Here is a 17,438-nt window from a genome sequence, read left to right as displayed (position 1 = left end):
CAAAAATATTATCAAATTTGTTAACTCAATCTAAATTTGTTAACTCAATCTAAATTTGTTATTGAGATTATTGATAAGTCTAGGCTAACTGACGAGAAAATAGTGGACACACCCAAGATTATTAATTCAAAGATAAAGATCGATGATGGAACTCCATTGGACGATCCCACTCCATATCAACAGATGATCGGTGCCTTGACATACTTGACTATCACCAGACCAGACATAACCCATGCAATTCATAGCTAGTCAATTTTAGCATTCTCCTACCTCAGTTTATATGAGTGTTGTTATGTGTATTGTTAGATATTTAAGATTTTTTGTTAACAAAAGATTATTATTATCTTTCTACTCCCCTCTTGAATTAGTTGTATATTCTGACTCTGACGGGGGGAGGAGATCCTAATGATCTATGTCACATGGGTGCGGGTGCGGGTGCGGGTGCGACACGGGTGCGGCACAATTTTAAAATTTTTGGACACGGGGACTCGGCAAAAAAAAAAAATATATATATATATATATATATATATATATATATATATATATATATAATTTTATTTTATTTTATTTTTAAAATGCCACAGGTGTCTGTGCACAGTCACAGACTGTGACTGTGACTGTGCACAGTCACAGACTGTGACTGTGCACAGTCACAGCACTGTGCACTGTGACTGTGCACAGGCACAGCACTGTGCACTGTGACTGTGCACAGCACTGTGCACAGTCACAGACTGTGCACAGTGCACACTGCAAAGACTGTGCACACTGCAAAGACTGCACAGTCACAGTGCCTTTTTTATATATATTTTTTTAAATAAAAAATATAAAAAATTAGTTTTTTAGGGACATTTTTGGACTCGGTCAAAGTTGACCGAGTCCAAAATGTGGACGGACTCGGCCTGGACTCGTTGACCGAGTTCGACTCGGCGTTGACCGAGTCCGGGCCGAGTCCGAAGCCGCACCCGAGTCCGCACCCGTGTCGGGGCGTGTCGACTCGGGTGCGGCACCTCCTTAGCCGAGTCCGTGTGACATAGCTAATGATAGACATTCAACCACGGGTTTCTGTGTTTTTTTAGGAGACTCATTGGTGTCTTAAAAATATAAAAAGCAACAAAAGGTGTCTCTATCATCCATAGAAGTCGAGTATCATGTTATGGCCACCACAACATCAGAAATTGTTTGGTTGAGGAGCTTACTAGAAGACATGGGAGTATCATCAATAACACCATCCAGATTATACTCTGATAACAAAAGTGTCATATGCTTTGCTAGGAATCATACATTTCGTGAGCGCACGAAGCACGTCGAGATGGACTGTCATTATGTCAGAGAAGAATTTATAAAGAAGACTATTTTGGTGCCACGTCATATTTGAATATTAGCTTGCGGACTTCTTCACTAAAGCCCTTTATTCTCCTAGGTTTCATTTCTTTTTAAGCAAACGTTTGGTGATCACACTGTAAGTTAGAGGGGGAGTGTCAATGTATGTATGTATAAGGATATTTTAGTCTTTTACTCATGTATGGGGTATTATGATCATTGTATATATTCTTCTTATTCTTATTTTTATTTTTTATTATTATTATACATTTAAATATAGGGTTGGGCTTTTAGTCTTTTGGCCATAGAGTCATTGGGATCTCCCGAATGACTACATTTCTAGCCATTGGAAAGGTTGCAATCAAACACTAATGCAAAGAACAATGTCACAAAGTGACTCCAAGAGATGCACAAGTATACAAATAAGAAGCCACTAATAGGCAAAATACAATAAGCCACAAAGTGGCAAATGACAAGCACAAATAATATGAGAGAGAGCTTAAAAATATAAAGAATCTCTTATTGAAAATGCTTTTACAAGCATTACCTAATGGTGGGGAAAGACCTTTTATTTATACAACAAATGGAAGCAAAGGGGCTCCCATAGAGTCGTTGGGAGCCCCTCCAACGGTCACATTTGTGACCATTGGAGAGGATTCCAACTGCTCTTATGAGGGCCCATTTCAAAAGCTAACTAAAATAAAAGAAAAACAAGAAAATAAAAAATAATAAAAAGCAAAAAAAAATCCTTAATGGACATGCGTATTTACAAGTGAAAAGACTAATTTGCCCCTAGTGGGCATTGCAATATATATATATATATATATATATATATATATATATATATATATATATATATATATATATTAACACCCCCCCTCAAACTGACGGTGAGATCACCGAGAGTTTGTGTAGGAGAAAGTAGAAACGAGATGATGGCAAAGGCCTTGGTGAAGAAATTCGCTAACTGATATGGTAGTTGAATGGTGACCCGTAAAAATTTATCTCGAACATAATGACAGTCCATCTCGATGTGCTTTGTTCGTTTATGGAAGGTGTGACTGCTAGCAACGTAGATGACACTCTTATTGTCGCAACACAACTTCGAAGGAGTAGAGATAATTACTCACATATCTTTGAGAAGACTTCTCAACCAGACAAGTTCAGTGATAGTTATGGTCATCGCCCTATACTCAACTTCCATGAAAGATAGAGACATCTTCTGTTGTTTCTTACATCTCCAAGAGATTAATGATTCTCCAAGAAAAACGTAATAACCTGTTGTAGAAATTTGATCATTGGGGTTACCACCCCAATCAAAGTCAATATAAGCAATTAAATTAGGATATAAAGAGGAAGATAAGAATAGTCCTTTGGTTATGGTTTCTTTCAAATATCTGATAATTCTCATTACGACAACCATGTGAATGGTAGTAGGAGAATTTTGAAATTGACTTGCACTGTGAACAACATGAGCAATATCTGGGTTGGTAATAGACAAATATGTTAGTGATCCAATCAGTTGACGATAAGGAGTGGAATCTTCTAAAGAAGTTTCATCATTGTCTTTCATCTTAGCATTGATTATTTCTAGAGTCACCACTTTTTTTCTGTTAGTTAAGCCAGATTTAGCAATAATATCTAATGCAAGCTTCATCTGAGACAGAACATATATCCGAGGAGAATATGCAACTTTGATCCCTAAAAAATACTTTAGAAATCCAAGGTTAGACATAACAAAATTGTTTTTAAGAATATTTTTAATAAGTTCAATGTCCTTTTTTATCATTTTCAGTGATGATCATGTCATCAACATATAATAATAAAATACTTATATGATCATCTACATACTTAACAAAAAGAGTAGTAGCGGTATAACAAGAGGTAAAACCATTATCAAGAACAACTTTACTAAAGCGATCATACCAAGCTTTTGGAGCTTGTTTAAGACCATAAAGAGCTTTATTAAGTTTGAGAAATTTTCCTTTCTCAATCTCACGACCCGATGGAGGATCCATATAGATTTTTTCACAAAAGTTCTCATTTAAAAATACATTTTTAACATCTAATTGATAGATAGATCATTGTTTAATAGACATTAAGGCTATTGAGGTTCTTACACTAGTCATCCTAGCAACTGGGGCAAAGGTTTTCTCATAATCAATTTCATATTTTTGTGCATACCCTTTAGTAACTAACTTAGCTTTGTATTTTTCTAATGTCCCATCACTCTTTGTTTTGACTTTATAAACCCATCTCCATCCAAGTGCCTTTTTTCCTAAAGGAATGCCTACAATAAGTGTTAGCTTTGTTGAGTGCTTCTAACTCAAGTCAATCCAATGTGGATTGTTAAAATATGTAATCTCATAGACAGCTCATATCTCATATGTAATCTCATAGACAGCTCATGTAATCCATTGTAATGTTTTTCTTTCTTTTAGTTAGTTTAGTTCTAGTTTAGTTCTAGTTTAAACTCAACTAGAACTCACTTAAAACCCAATTTTAGGACACCTTTAGGCTTCACCTTTTTTACTAGTCAAAAAGGCCTTTGCAGCTCCAAGGGAGCCGTTGGGCTCCCAACAACTCTAATAGAGTCGTTGGGGGTCCAATGACTCCCTTGAGGCTCCTCTCCCCTTCTATAAATATGGGGTTGTTTCCCCTTGTAAAGTATTCTTTGTTCTTTGTTCTTTGTTCTTGTGGGAGTTCTCTCCCAAGTTTATGAAATCTTGTTCTTCATTTTATGTATACCCTTTTTTGGGTATTATGTATGAGTGTGAGCTCTTTTGTGTGAATGCCTTTGTTTCGTAAATCCTCTTTGTGAGTGTTGAAGAAACAATCCTTGTTAGGGATTGCTACATTCCTTCATGGATGTTGCTTAGCTTCTTTAAAATTAGAAGGCTCGTGGTAGGAATGAATCATCATTAGACAAGTTCTATAATTTGGAGAAAAGGAATCATATGACACAAATTTTTTAGTTCTACTATTCCTAGAAGATCGCCTAGATAGAGAATATTCAACTTGATCTTCTAACGAAATGTCTTGAGAGTATATATCAAAAGCATTTTGATGTTCATTACCTTCTCGCCGAGTATACACATGTATATCATTGGAATTGTCATTGTGAGAATCATCATTTTGATGCAACAAAACATCAATTTGATAAGAATAGTTATCACAAATAGTATCACTAAAACCTTTAGACTTATTTCTAGGCAACAATTCAAAGAGGAAAGAATAGTCAATTTCTTCCTTAGATTTTTGAAACTTAAATTCATTTTGTTCTTCAAGAAAGGTCACATTTCTTAAAACATAAAGTTTGTTATTTTTAATATCATAACATCTATATCCCTTTTGGTTTTCACCATAGCCAATAAAAGCGCATTCAAGAGCTTTTTGTGACAGTTTATCTTATCCTTACAAAAGAACAAAGCATTTACAACCAAAAATTCTTAATCTTTTAAAATCTGAAAACATTTTGAACAGTTTTTCAAAAGGAGAAACATTTTTTAAGGATGAGAAAGGTATCCGATTTATAAGATAAGTTGCGAAAAGAGAGGCTTCATCCCAAAAGTTCTTTGAAACATTTTTAGAGACAAGAAGAGTTATTGTTGTTTCAATGAGATGCCTATGTTTTCTTTCGGCAAGACCATTTCGTTGAAGAGTTTTAGGACAAGATCTTTGATGAATAATGTCATTTTGTTTAAGATAGTTTTGAAATTCATTTGACATGTATTCACCTCCGGAATCGGATCTAAAAATGTTAATGTTGTTTTGAAATTGATTTTGAATAAGGATACGAAATTCTTTAAAGATAGAGAAAACATTGGATTTGTTTTTAATAAAATAAACCCATGTGTATCTAGTAAAATCATCAATAAAGACAACATAATATGAATATCTTTCTTTAGACATAATGGGTGTCAGTCCCCATAGATCTGAATACACTAATTCAAATGGTCTCTTGAAAATAAAATTGCTATATGGATAATGAAAAGAATGCATATTTCCAAGGATACAATCATTGCATGTAAATTTTTTTCATTACAAAATTTTTCCAAAAAAAAAAAAGATACAACTTAGAAATACTAGGGGACCAAGCCTCTTGTGCCAAGTAACAATATCTTTAGATTGGACATAATTACAAAATGATTTGGATGACAAAGACAAAAAATCGATCTAATATAGGTCTCCTCTTCTATGGCCTTGCCCAATCCGCTTCTTAGACCGGAGATCCTACACATAGCAATTGGTTGTGAAAAAGAGACACTACATCCAAAATCGGTTATTTGATAAATGAAAAAGAAATTTAAGTTAAGTTTTGGAATAATCCTAATTTTTGAAACATGAAATTCTTTGCCTTGACTAAAAACTTTTTCAAGGTTTTTTATCCCTTTAACATCTAATGATGTTCTATCGGTCGTGAAAACAAATGATTTAAAAGAATTAAGACTTGGATTGGATAAAAGAGATGCATTTGGAGTCATATGAAAGGAGGCACCGGAATCAAAGATCCAAGAAGACATATCGGGAGTTGAGATCACAGCACCGTAGGTGGAAGGTGTGGAAGAGTTGATTTTTATAAATTGTTGAAGAGTTTCTGTAAGTTGAGCAATGGAGTCTTTTATATCACCATCTCTCTTTGATTTTTCACTTGAATTGCTTGGACTATCTCCAACGGAAGCCACCTTCTTTTTAAGCTTAGCATAATCCAGTCTAAGATGACCTGGTTCATTACAAAGGTGACAAATAATTTTTCTTCCTCCGCCATTGTTATTTTTTAAAAAATGAGAAGGTTTATATATCCTCGTGTTATTTCTGAGTCTAGATACGGCATGGACCTAATCAAAGTCCTTTTTAAGAGCCCAGTGAGTCTCTTCTTGGCATAAGTCAACAAGGATTTCACTAAGAGGAGTAGAAGCCCTGTGAAAAAGGAATCCTCTTAATTGTTCAAATTTAGGATGAAGCCCATGAATAAATTAAAAAAAAAAATCTCTCCATTTGCTCTTGCCTCATGGCAATAGCGCTTCCTTTCCATTGTGATTCGAGGAAAGCAAGTTTATCCCATAGATGGGATAGAGTACTATAATAGTCTCTAATACTCATATCCCCTTGCTTGGTTCCTCTTATTTTTTCTTGTAAAAAAAAGTGTCCAGCAAAGTCCTTTTGAGTGTAGATACCTTTTATGAAGAACCATGTTTCATTTGCTTTTTTGAATTTGGCTAGATTAGCACAAATCTTGAGTTCCACGTTATTCATAAACCATAACAATATTTTGGCATGCTCACTTTCCCAATCTTCAACTTTAGATTGATATTCTTGAATAGCTTTGGCATTTTCTTCATTACTCAAAGCTTTTTCTTCATTCCCCTCCTTCTTGGTGAGCTTCAATTGTGGTTCCAGAATAGTTCCAGATACATATCCCCAAAAGTTTTTTACCTTTGAAGTTGTTATCCATACCGACCGACCACATTCTATAGTTGGTCCCATTTAATTTGAATGAAAGGCCAATCTTTGCATCTTTATCAGCCATTGTGGAAGGAGTTGAAGAAGAACAAAGGTATGAATCTCAATACCACTCAAACACAAAAGAGAGTAGTCACAAGAGTGCTTTCAATACCTAGTGACTCTGATACCATGTAATGAAACACTAGTGCAAATAATAATGTCACAAAGTGACTACAAGAGATGCACAGGTATACAAACAAGAAGCCACTAATGGGCAAAATACAATAAGCCACAAAGTGGCAAGTGACACACACACAATATGAGATAGAGAGCTTAAAAATATAAAGAATCTCTTATTGAAAATGCTTTTACAAGCATTACCTAATGGTGAGGCAAGACCCCATATTTATACAACAAATAGAAGCAAAGGGGCTCCCATAAAGTCGTTGGGAGCCCCTCCAACCGTCACATTTGTGACCGTTGGAGAGGATCCCAACGACTCTTATGAGGGCCCATTTCAAAAGCTAAATAAAAGAAAAACAAAAAAAGGTCCCTAATAGACATGCATATTTACAAGTGAAAAAACTAATTTTCCCTTAGTGGGCATTACAAAAGATATATATATATATATATATATATATATATATATAACATCCATATATTTTAACAGAGGTCCCAATGGCTACATGGCTCCTTCCTTTTGTATATAAAGGGGTTGAAACCCCCCTCAATGTATGCTTCTCTTAAGGCTATCCACAATACAAATTGATATTTTTTATGTGTTCTATGCCTATAAGTGGCTGTTTTGTATTCTTTGATTGACCCATAAATGGTCATTGTATTTGTACTTGTCCATAAGTGACATTTGTGTAACCATTGGTGTAATTGTCATATCTCATAGCTCACCGCTGCCAAAATTTACATACAAAAATAATGAGCAGACAATTTTGTCCTTGTATGTATAACAGCCCCTCCAAAAATTGCACATAAGAAAGAAATGTTGACATTGTTCTGTAACAACTAATGCTTGCTTAATGTTGGGGACTTCGTGCATAACGACACGGAGGCCGCCACTAGCAGGGGTTGCCCCCGTCAGCCTGTCACGTTCGGCGGGTTTCTGCAGGACGGCGGATGGTTGACGGTGGAGACTCCCACAGTGGGCTCCCTCACCCAACCCTCGGTGGGTGGGCCGGTGAACCTAGGCCCATCGCCAGCAGTGGGGAGAGACGACGAGGGGTCAGGCCTCCATCGGTCGGCCACATCCAGCAGACGATCGCCGGACATGTTGTTGTTGACGCCTGGGTCCTATCCTGCTGAAAACAGAGGACAAGAGGAAGGCAGAGGGACGGCGATGAGCCCGGGTGAAGTCCCACCTGCTTGGGTAGGGCATGATACACCCCCACCGATGAGGCCACCGACTGGTAGCTATGGGTGCAGCCGGTCCGACAAGAGCCCTCCTACTGACAATGAGGAGGAAGTGAAAGGGGAAGATAGCACCTCCCCACCCTCCCCAAATCCAATCGGTGGTAGGTGAGAGGGATTCTCTGGTGGTGCGGGGTTTGACTCTCGTCGGTGGTTCTCGTCCAATGCGAGGTCGTTGGACGTGATCCCGTCGGTGGTACAACGTTGTTGCGCCAATGACTAAAGAGAAGGAGAATGGGGGAGGGGCGGAAAATGCCTTTTCGCCCTCTCCATATGTTGTCGTCAAAGAACCTTTTGTCATCGGCCGAGTTTCAAGCGACCGCCTCCCTTCATTTGTTGATTTGAGAGTTGATTGTCTTTGGTAAGCATTTGTTTCAGCGCAGCGCAATTTTGTTGTATTTGTACGAGCTACTTGTCTTCGATGAGTCACTCTCCACAGGTGGGATTCTTTGTGAGAAGTAATCGGTTCCATTGATTGGTTCTTCCCAAGAACCGGTTACCAACCCGGTTCCCGAGTACAAAACCCGGTTTTGAAGGTTTTGAGGCCAAATTCGGACCGGTTTTCACTTGTTCCGACCCATATCACCCCGGTTTCAGGTACTCTTGGTCCAGCCCAGGGAGCTCACCTTCGGGTTGAGACCAATCCCTTGATTTTGGTATGAATCATCAGATCCAATCCCAAACTGGACCTAATTGTACCCGAACGAAGTTCCAGTTCTAAACTAGACTGGGTTAAGACTAGACTCATACATATTTTGGATTTGATCAGAGTTAAACCAGGCCTACCCCCATCAAGCTCTGAACCAGTATCTAACCTATTTTATTCTGGGCCCGACAAATCATTATATCTCCAATCTTGTCGGGATCCAATCGAATCTTCACCAAGCCCATCATCCTGAGCAGACCCATTTAATTCTAAAAGAACCACTTCATGCCCTACCTTCTATCCAGATCTAAACTTTACCCACACTTACCTCAGCTAAACCAAACCTGCCTCAGAACCCGAGCTTGTTTAGGGTGCAACATCAGCAGCATGTAGAACATGGGATGATAGAACTAGAGATCCAAATTGTTTGTTCATGAACTACTTCATATTGAATCAAACTAGCCTTAGATCCATTTGATCCTGATCTTCAAAACGATGTAGTCGAGTATGGTTGATTCAGGAAGAAAATGCTTGATCCATATCTTAATTAAGATAAGTTTTATCTTTTTAGGAGTTTATCAAATTATGTAGTTTATTTGGAGACCTCATTTATAAAAAGATGAGAGCCCTATGTAGAGTACACAGTTGAAAGTTAATTTCAGTATTCTATTATTTTAATTTTCAATTATTTGTTTATTCCATGCAATCTTCTTGAGTTTCTCCTATTTCCAGATCTATTTCTTACAACAACAACTACGCCTTCATCCCAAAACAATTGGGGTCGGCGATATGAACCAAAAAAGAAAATCATTCTGGGTCTTCCACATGAATCATTCTCCTCCAATCATTTTTATCCAATGTCATGTCCTCGGTGAGGTTCAAAGCATTCATATCCTTAACTATCATCTTCATCCAAGTCTTCTTAGGCCTACCCCGACCTCTTTTAACTAATATATTTTCCCATTTCTCCATCCTTCTAACTGGAGCATCATTAGGCCTTCGCCGAATATGTCCAAACCACCATAAACGATTTTCTCTTATCTTATTTTCAATAGATGCAACGCCTACCTTCTTACGTATCTCCTCGTTTCGAATCTTATCTTTTATTGTATTCCCACACATCCATCTAAGCATACGCATCTCAGCTACACTCATTTTTTGAATATGATGTCTCTCGGAAGCCCAACATTCCGTACCATATAGTAAAGCGGGCCTAATTGTCGTCCTATAAAACTTTCCCTTCAACCGCAATGGCATTCTACGATCGCACAACACTCCAGTTGCACTTTTCTATTTCATCTACCCAACCGTTATCCTATGATTTACATCTCCATCAATTTCTTCATACTTTTGAATGATAGATCCCAAATATTTGAAACAGTCATCCACCGGTATTTTTTGCTCACCAAGCTTCACTACTTTGTTGCTTACTAAACCGACATTCCATATATTTTGTCTTACTCTTACTCAAGTTATTTTTAAAAATTCATAATCGGGCAAAAGTTTCTCGTAAATCAAGCCTCATTCGATTTACATTAGAAACCCACATTTTTTTTTCAAAAAATAAAATTATACACTTCAAACCAGTTAAATTAGTGTTTTGATGACCACACACATGGCTGAGTCCATCCCTTTGATCTTCCTTAGATGTTCCTCCGTGGGACACGGAAACGAGTCGCTTGTCGTTTGTGATGATTAATTCTCTAGCTCAATTTGAAGAGCAGCGGTTTATAATAGTCGGATGCCCAACCATCTAATGGTTTTGATTTATGGGTTTGGTTCATCTCAATCAAAAGCTCATGTAGTTCCAAAGATAGGATTTTCGTAATTTTCTCCATTCTTGCTCTGCCATGGCATTGGTTGGGATCATGGAAATGTTCAACTTGTTCAGTATATTGTCTGTTTTATCATGTATGTAGTTATCCATGTTATATGATGAACTTTTTTGTCAATTCCCTGAAAGGGAATTTCTTTTTGCTTTCTGTTTGAGGTTCGTTGTCTTGGAGTTGGAGGATGAACAATTACTTAATGTGCTTTAGTTGCTTTTACAAAGAGTATTATGATGGTTATGTGGTGGGATGTAGCCGTAATGTCTGAGTTTCACTCAGCAATACTGATATCACTGATGTTAATTGGCTGGTAACCAGGAAATATTGCTAGAAGTTCAAGTATCTTGATTGTACTATTTAAGTTTTGGTCACTTTGTAGGTTGAGCTGATCAACCATGCAAAGCATTAGCTTGGGGCATCTCTTTACCGAGGATGTGCAGTTTGGAATTTGTATAGCATTCACCAAAGTCAAATCAAACACCATGGTTCATTCTGACATGGATTTGAGCAATAATTCAAAAGGTTATTTTGTGAATTCTTTGGATTGCTTTAGTAGCTAATGCTTGTTTTCCCTGGCCTGAGTGTGGTTGTAACTAAGGGCAGTTTTATGGTTGGAACCTTACCATTTTAATGAATCATATACTGACACTTGTTGTAGTGGAGGTGGTTAATGAGGTAATGGAAGCATTGTATAGATGTGAAACATGGGAACTAGTTGATAGATCAATTTATAAAAATGATTTTATTGTTTTATATTGATGATTGTCATTATAGGATTCACTGAAGAACACATGCATCAGCTTAAGCTTTTTCAGTGTGGTAAATTTTAGATGGACGGTCCTTTTTGGTATCCATCGCTTCAACTCGATGAATCATTGCATCTTGACCCTCTCACAATTTATGCACCCTTTGAGGAATTAACAAGACATTGTCTCTCTCTAGGAAAAACATCACTCTCAATGACATCGCTTATTTAGGTGGATATTGGCTTTCGTTTAACGACATCATAAACACGATTAGGACTTCGGCTTTGATATCGCTTTGATATAAATCAAATGGGACTCGATTTACAATAAACTTCTGCCAGACTACATATTTAAAAAAACAGAAAATAGATCTGAAAAGAAACTCAAGAAAATTGCAGGGAATAAACAAAAAATTGAAATAATTAGAAATTAAAATAATAGAATGCTAGACCATAAAATTAAGTTAGCCACTTGGAACATAGGGTCTTTAACTGGTAAGTTGGTAGAGTTAGTAGATGTTATGTGTAGGAGAAAGATTGATATTTTATGTCTACAAGAGACCAAATGGGTAGGTGAGAAGGCAAAAGTGATAGAACCTTGGGCATATAAGATTTGGTATACAGAAATAAATAGAAATAGGAATGGAGTAGGGATTGTTATGAATCGTGAGTTTATAGATAATGTAGTTGAGGTCCGTAGGAAGGGTGATAGGATTTTACTTATTAAATTAGTATTAGGTACGGATATTATTAATATTATTAGTATTTATGCACCTCAAGTAGGTTTAGATGATTCCATTAAGCGTCAATTTGGGAAAGATTTAGATGGAGTAGTACAAGGGATATCTTATGGAGAAAAGCTTTTCATCGGCGGTGACCTTAATGGACATGTAGACATTAGTAGGGATGGATTTGAGAGTATCCATGGAGGCTATGATATAGGAGAAAGAAACGAAAGTGGAGAAAGGATTTTAGATTTTGGTTTGTCCTATGATATGATCTTAGCAAACACTTGGTTTAGGAAGAGAGAGTCTCACCTAATAACATTTAAAAGTGGGGTTAATACGAGTCAGATAGATTTTTTCCTACTTAGAAAGAGAGATTGGGGTTGTTGCATCGATTGTAAGGTTATACCGGGAGAAAGTGTAACTACACAACATAGAGTCTTAATTTTAGATCTTAGAATTAGACAAAGCCACAAAAGGGATAGACATAGGATAGATCCTAGAATTAAATGGTGGGCACTGAAAGGAGCTAAACAAGGAATGTTTGTAGAGCAGGTAGTTAAGGAAGTTGATTGGTGTCTCGAGGAGGATTCAGAATTAATGTGGAATAACATAGCGGGTGGCATGAGAAAGGTGGCTAAGGAGGTATTGGGTGAGTCTAAAGGCGGTGCACCGCTAGGTAAGGATACATCATGGTAGAACGAGGATGTCAAATTAGCTATTAAGGTTAAAAGAGAGTGCTATAAAAATCTAAGTAAGAGTCGTGATAATGAGAATTTGGAGAAGTATATGATAACAAAGATGGAAGCTAAAAAAGTAGTTTGAAACGCGAGGGATAAGGTATATAAGGAGGTTTATGACAAGTTGGATACCAAAAAGGGCGAGAAAAATATTTATAGGCTTGCAAAGATGAGAGATAGGAAATCGAGGGATCTGGGTATGGTTAGATGTATCAAAAATGAAACACAAAGAGTTTTAGTCAAAGATGAGGAGATTAAGGAGAGATGGAAAGATTATTTTGATAAGTTATTTAATAGAAGTCATGCTCAGGATCTTGGAGACTTGTTCATTCCTTTTCATGAGATGAATCGTGACTTCATGCACAAGATTCAAAAGAAAGAAATTGCAGAGGTTTTGAAGAAAATGAAATCAAGAAGGGTAGTTGGCTCAGATGATATACCTATCGAGGCTTGGAAATGCTTGGGAGAGAAAGGTTTACAATGGTTGACAAATCTTTTTAACAAGATTTGGCGAACAAATAAGATGTCTAATGAGTGGAGGAATAGTACTTTGGTGTCTTTATATAAGAATAAGGGTGATATACAAGATTGCACAAATTATCGTGGTATAAAACTCATGAGTCATACTATGAAACTTTGGGAGAGCGTGATTGAATCTAGGTTGAGGAAGGTTGTCATGATATCGGAGAATCAATTTGGTTTTATGCTTGGAAGATCAACTATGAAAGCTATACATCTTCTTAGACAACTTATTGAGAGAAATAGAGAGAGGAACAAAGATTTGCATATGGTTTTTATTGATTTGGAGAAGGCATACGATAGAGTACCTAGGGACGTTCTGTGGTGGACAATGATGAAGAAAGGTGTTTCTCTCAAGTACATTAGTATAATTAAGGATATGTATGAAGGAGTAGTAACCAATGTCCGCACTTGTGGAAGGGTGACAACCAATTTTCCTATAATGGTTGGGTTACATCAAGGATCCGCTTTAAGCCCTTTCCTATTTGCTATAGTGATGGATGAGCTTACGAGATCAATTCAAGAAATTATGTCATGGTGTATGCTGTTTGTTGCTGATGATATTGTTTTGATTGATGAGTCTAGAGTTGGGGTTAATGCTAAGTTAGAATTATGGAGACAGACATTGGAAGCAAGAGATTTTAAATTGAGTAAGAGTAGGACAGAATATATGGAATGTCGGTTTAGTAAGCAACGAAGTAGTGATGGGAGGGTAGTGAAGCTTGGTGAGCAAGAAATACCGGTGGATGATTGTTTCAAATATTTGAGATCTATCATTCAAAAGTATGGAGAAATTGATGGAGATGTAAATCATAGGATAAAGGTTGGGTGGATGAAATGAAAAAGTTCAACTGGAGTGTTGTGCGATCGTAGAATGCCATTGCGGTTGAAGGAAAAGTTTTATAGGACGACTATTAGGCCCGCTTTACTATATGGTACGGAATGTTGGGATGCCAAGAGACATCATATTCAAAAAATGAGTGTAGCTGAGATGAGTATGGTTAGATGGATGTGTGGAAATACAATAAAAGATAAGATTCGGAACGAGGAGATACGTAAGAAGATAGGCGTTGCACCCATTGAAAATAAGATGAGAGAGAATCGTTTACGGTGATTTGGACATATTCAGCGAAGGCCTAATGATGCTCCAGTTAGAAGGATGAAGAAATGGGAAAATATATTAGTTAAAAGAGGTCGGGGTAGGCCTAGGAAGACTTGGATGGAGATGATAGGAAAGGATATGAATGCTTTAAACCTCACCGAGGACATGGCATTGGATAGAAATGATTGGAGGAGAAGGATTCATGTGGAAGAGCCAGAATGATTTGCTTTGTTGGTTCATATCGCCGACCCCAATTGTTTTGGGATGAAGGCGTAGTTGTTGTTGTTGTTGTAATGCTAAGTGTACTCTACATAAAGCTCTAATCCTTTTATAAATGAGGTCTCCAAATAAACTACCTAATTTGATAAACTCTTAAAAAGACAAAACTTATCTTAATTAAGATATGGATCAAGCATAAAGATCCAATACCCATTACAAAATGACCTAAATACTAAAAATGATCCAAATGATAAAAATATCCAAAAACATCAAAATGGATCTAAATGGATCCTTACAGACCCAGGTCTTCTGCCCTGCTCCTGCATCATTTTCCCTCCCTTGCTTAGGAGAAAAATCAGAAACCTACTCCACCATTTGCCATCAAGCAATTTGGGGAAGTTCCCCACATTATTTGACAAGATATTTCTATAAACTCCAGAGGAAGGAAAAATTTGTTATTTTGACGTCAAACCATGTGGCTGTTGTTCCAGTTTCTTCACACTAACATTCACACAATCAACACATAAAATGAGAAAAGAATAATTAAGAAAAAACATAAATGAACGGCATATCACACGAAGTCTTCCGACTAACTAAAAAATTCATTAACCAACATCAGAATTCCTGCTCTTAGAGAGAGAGAGAGAGAGAGAGAGAGAGAGGGAACAACACATCAAAAAATAAACCACATATCACATGAACTATTCTGAGTAACTAAAAAGCTCACAAAACCCAACATTAGAATTCCTGCTCCCTCTAGAGAGAGAGAGAGGGGCCCACAAAACGAATAACACATCAAAAAAATAAATCACACATTACATGAACTCTTCTGAATAACTAAAAAACTAACAAAACCAACATCAGAATTCCTTCTCCCTCTAGAGAGAGAGAGAGAGAGAGAAAAAAGTACCGGGATGCCTTGGAGGCGGAGGGAATCGACGGCGGCGTCGAGGACGTGCTGGCGGCGACCCATGATGGCTATGGAGGCGCCGTGCTTCCCAAATTGGGTGCTTATCTCGAGTCCGATGCCGGAGCCACCACCGGTGAGCAGCGCCACCTTACCCCTCAGTATTGTCTCCTTGAACGGCGACTCCATTGCCCACCACCACCAACCACCTCTCTCTCTCTCTCTCTCTCTCTCTCTGTACAGAGCAGCAGCTACAGAGGAACATAAAAATTGGGAAAGGAACGCATTTAAGGAGAGCAGATCAGGCCTGTTGAATGATCAACCCCCACTTTGCTGATCTTCCATATCGACCGTTGATCGTGCTGCCCCCACCTTTATGGCGAGCACCCGCGGGTTGGGACGTCACTTTCACGCGAAACGCAACTCTCGCGGAAAAAGTACTTTCCCAGCGGGGGTGGTTGCGCCTTTCGTACCAAACACCTCGTTTCATCACGCGAAAGACCGTGGGGCCCACCACGTGGTTCCAAAGTGAGGTCGCTCGTTTCACACCTCCAAGGAGAAGAGTTTATTATTTCTTTCGAAACCTTGCCTCTTTCCCTCGTTTGGGGTTGGTACGAAATGCCTAAGGAACCATGCCAAAGGTGTTGGACATTAAGGGTTTGGGTTCAACCCATAAGGTAACCCGGTTTGACACTGATAGTTGGTTGTTCAGAGGAAAGTTAGTAGACCTTTAGTGAGGTGGGAGTTATGTGAATGTGAAAAGACTACATTCATGTAACCACCCCCTATCTCCCATTATACAAAGGGGTTTGGGCTTTACATAGGATGAGCGTCATCATCCAAACGCTCTCATTGCCCACATTCAAGATTTTTTTTATTAGGTTTAGGGTCCTAAAGGCCTAGGCTCATCATGGGCGTTGATAGGTTGAAGAGAATGCTGAGTACTTGCACGTCATTTCATGGCATCTACAGGTATGCATTTATAATTTGGCTATGTTTTTGCGAATACGCCAACATTGGGTTATGGGCTCACGATTGCACAAATTCGTTGCACATATGGGTGCATCGGGAGCATTTAGTTTATGTTAGTCGATGATGACATATCTTATTATCGCTATTGACACAAACTCGAGCCTGCTAATGCAGACTCGAGTCTGTTGTTGTTTTATCTCAGCACCGACAAGTGGCAGATCGGGATGACATGATGTGATGCTCGTCTACTACGGTTGTCTCTACACTTCGATCGTCGACGATTTTGGTGTCCCTCCATTGCTACTGTTCATTTTCCAAACATCAGGGGAAGAATCGGTCTTCCCTCTTTGCATAAACGATTTTTATCGGGAAGGAAGGGGGAGACGATTGACACTATCATTGTCTGCCTTGGCATCCGGATAGACTTTTCGGTGATGTGCGGTTTATAGGGCTCCCTACTGTTTCATCGGCACCAGTGAGGTTGACACACTGACGACAAGCAGTCGTCATGGTGTGACCTTCACCGGCGGATTAACCGGATACATGAGGTTGTCAGCCTTGCTGTTTGGTCGCCAGTGGTGACAACCATCCCCGACATCAGATTAAAAAAAATAGAGTAGAGTGCCCTTTACCTTTTGTGGCATTCGCAGTGGAGGTGAGGGGCATCGTCGGTTGCAGGCGGCCTCATCGGTGTCGCTGGCAGATGGATGGTCATCGAAACTGTAATGACTCCAATTCATACCTCTTGAAAATGCGAAAAAAAAATTCAAGTGCAGAAACAATCTCAGAAACACGAGGCCTTTACAGTTTCACTCCTAATTGGATAAAACAACTAACCACAACAGAG

General features: G+C 38.2%; 1 protein-coding gene across 2 annotated transcripts in view; it reads right to left on the bottom strand.

Moving 5' to 3' along the window:
• LOC149822728 (peroxisomal 2,4-dienoyl-CoA reductase [(3E)-enoyl-CoA-producing]-like) overlaps nt 1-15,876 on the bottom strand; it is a 33,095-nt gene extending 17,219 nt beyond the window's left edge. The window contains exon 1 of one of the 2 annotated variants that reach the window (XR_016425729.1): nt 15,623-15,872. Coding sequence is in view for 1 of the 2 variants with exons in the window: in XM_089980018.1 (XP_089836144.1) it covers nt 15,623-15,808 (186 nt within the window). In the remaining variant the exon portion in view is untranslated. Of the gene's footprint in view, nt 1-15,622 lie in introns of both variants that reach the window. The other variant, XM_089980018.1, reaches the window with a different exon arrangement.
• Nucleotides 15,877-17,438: the final 1,562 nt, after the last annotated feature.

Source organism: Nuphar pumila, chromosome 11 (assembly GCF_984573655.1).
Source record: "Nuphar pumila chromosome 11, dmNupPumi1.hap1.1, whole genome shotgun sequence".
NCBI lineage: Eukaryota > Viridiplantae > Streptophyta > Magnoliopsida > Nymphaeales > Nymphaeaceae > Nuphar > Nuphar pumila.
This window is presented reverse-complemented; position numbering and strand designations above follow the sequence as displayed.